This window comes from Engraulis encrasicolus, chromosome 5 (genome assembly GCF_034702125.1).
Source record: "Engraulis encrasicolus isolate BLACKSEA-1 chromosome 5, IST_EnEncr_1.0, whole genome shotgun sequence".
NCBI classification, from domain to species: domain Eukaryota; kingdom Metazoa; phylum Chordata; class Actinopteri; order Clupeiformes; family Engraulidae; genus Engraulis; species Engraulis encrasicolus.
Genome location: NC_085861.1, coordinates 1,987,528 through 1,990,027, shown reverse-complemented (window position 1 = coordinate 1,990,027; position 2,500 = coordinate 1,987,528). Strand labels below are relative to the sequence as shown.

General features: G+C 47.0%; 1 protein-coding gene across 1 annotated transcript in view; it reads right to left on the bottom strand.

The window, feature by feature from the left end:
* osbpl3b (oxysterol binding protein-like 3b) overlaps window positions 1–2,500 on the bottom strand; it is a 60,883-nt gene that overhangs the window by 1,475 nt on the left and 56,908 nt on the right. The window contains exon 23 of the mRNA XM_063198398.1: window positions 1,988–2,110. Coding sequence (XP_063054468.1) covers window positions 1,988–2,110 — 123 coding nt within the window. The remainder of the gene's footprint in view (window positions 1–1,987; window positions 2,111–2,500) is intronic.

Here is a 2,500-nt window from a genome sequence, read left to right as displayed (position 1 = left end):
TCAGCATGTCCTACGTGCACAAATAATAGTCTCAATGCTTGTCTTTGCGTTTCTCCTTTGTGCTTTCCCCCCAAAAGAGGGTTATTTACAAATGGGAGTAAGAATGTTTTTGGCTGTACATGAATGCACTGACCCTAGACTGGCATTCTTTTCTCCCTCCTCAAGACGAGAAACATGACAGCACGAAGCTTTCACCTCTTCTTAAAATGTCTCTGGCTTAACTTCCAACATGTAGCCTACATCATGTTCTGTAGTTTCATTTGGGTGGAATTAGGAATACTAGGCACGGATTTACAAAGTAATATGTATGACGTATTTTTTATTCGGAACCTACTAGTGAAATAGCCAATAATCAGACGCACGGACGCACGCCGTTCCATTGACAACGCTCACCAGCTCCTCTTTCCACAGCTGCACAGCTGCTGTCGCAATCAATGCAGGCTCAAATGCAAAACGGCCATGTAACCTACCATGTTATGGATCATAAATAAGATTTTAAAAATAACATAATGGAAGGGGTTTAACATTTTTAAAAATCTGTAAGAACCCACACAGCAGAGGACTCCGATGCGGATCCGCGTTCAAGTCACCACATCCGTGTCACTCACATTCGTTTGGGTTCCCCTTGGCGGATCAGGCTCACCACCGTGTGCCGCCCCAAATTCTACTGTCAAAACGCGGACCATAACCGGGTCCATATCTTATTCACAAACGCGGACGCGCCATAAAATTTAACGGACGTTGGTACAGTTTTTGTTGGGGCAGACACGACCGAACAGCGCTCTCCAGTAAGTATTGATTTATTTATATTAAGCGATACACAAAGGTACAAAAAGTACAGTATATCTGAAGCTTCTATACTATCAATGCTTATTGATATTTCGTAGGATTTTGTTTTATGAAGTGTATGTTAACCCTAGTTGTTTTCAAAACGAGACAGCTAATTAATTCATTCAGAGACATGGAGAACAACATTGGCTGTAGAAGTATTTCCTAAATGCTGTTAAAATGTAATTTCATCCGATACATGGAGGAAGTGCAGTTGAATAAACATTTTAACAGCCTTGTTTACGTTAGCTTGCTAGCGAGGTGTGTGTGTGAGGTCGTTGTCCTCGTGTGTGTGTGTGTGTGTGTGTGTGTGTGTGTGTGTGTGTGTGTGTGTACGTACGTAAAGAAGCGAGGTGTGTGTGTGAGGTCGTTGTCCTCGTGTGTGTGTGTATGTGTGTGTGTGTGTACGTAAAGAAGCGAGGTGTGTGTGTGAGGTCGTTGTCCTCGTGTGTGTGTACGTACGTAAAGAAGCGAGGAGTGTGTGTGAGGCCGTTGTCCTCGTGTGTGTGTGTGTGTGTGTGTGTGTGTGAGGTCGTTGTCCTCGTGTGTGTGTGTGTGTGTGTGTGTGTGTGTGTGTGTGTGAGGTCGTTGTCTGTGTGTGTGTGTGTGTGTGTGTGTATGTACGTAAAGAAGCGAGGTGTGTGTGTGAGGTCGTTGTCCTTGTGTGTGTGTGTGTGTGTGTGTGTGTGTGTGTGTGTGTGTGTGTGTGTGTGTGTGTGTACGTACGTAAAGAAGCGAGGAGTGTGTGTGTGTGTGTGTACGTACGTAAAGAAGCGAGGTGTGTGTGTGAGGTCGTTGTCTTCGTGTGTGTGTGTGTGTGTGTGTGTGTGTGTGTACGTACGTAAAGAAGCGAGGTGTGTGTGTGAGGTCGTTGTCCTCGTGTGTGTGTGTGTGTGTGTGTGTGTGTGTGTGTGTGTGTGTGTGTACGTACGTAAAGAAGCGAGGTGTGTGTGTGTGAGGTCGTTGTCCTCGTGTGTGTGTGTGTGTGTGTGTGTGTGTGTGTGTGTGTGTGTGTGTGTGTGTGTGTGTGTGTGTGTGTGTGTGTGTGTGTACGTACGTAAAGAAGCGAGGTGTGTGTGTGAGGTCGTTGTCCTCGTGTGTGTGTGTGTGTGTGTGTGTGTGTGTGTGTGTGTGTGTGTGTGTGTGTGTGTGTACGTACGTAAAGAAGCGAGGTGTGTGTGTGAGGTCGTTGTCCTCGTGGACTCGTCTTCGTTCTCTCTGCAGCTGCTCGATTCGAGACTTCTGCTCCTCTGCAGCCTCCACACACCCCTCCTCAAGCAGCCTGCACACACACACACACACACACACACACACACACACACACACACACACACACACACACACACACACACACACACACACACACACACACACACACACACACACACACACGTGTGTCCTTCTGTCCTTGGCGGACCATGAGGGATGCTCTGCCATGACTGGCTGTATACTTATGATGTCATCATCAAAGAGCTCAGGGCAGTGAGAGTTCACCTGGACACACACACATACACACACACAAACACACACACACACACACACATACACACACACAAACACACACACACACACACACATACGCATGTACACCTGCGCGATCACACACTCAAGCATGTCCCCCTCCACGTCTACCACACACTTGCAATTCTCCTTGACCCCTCCTTGGAGGAAT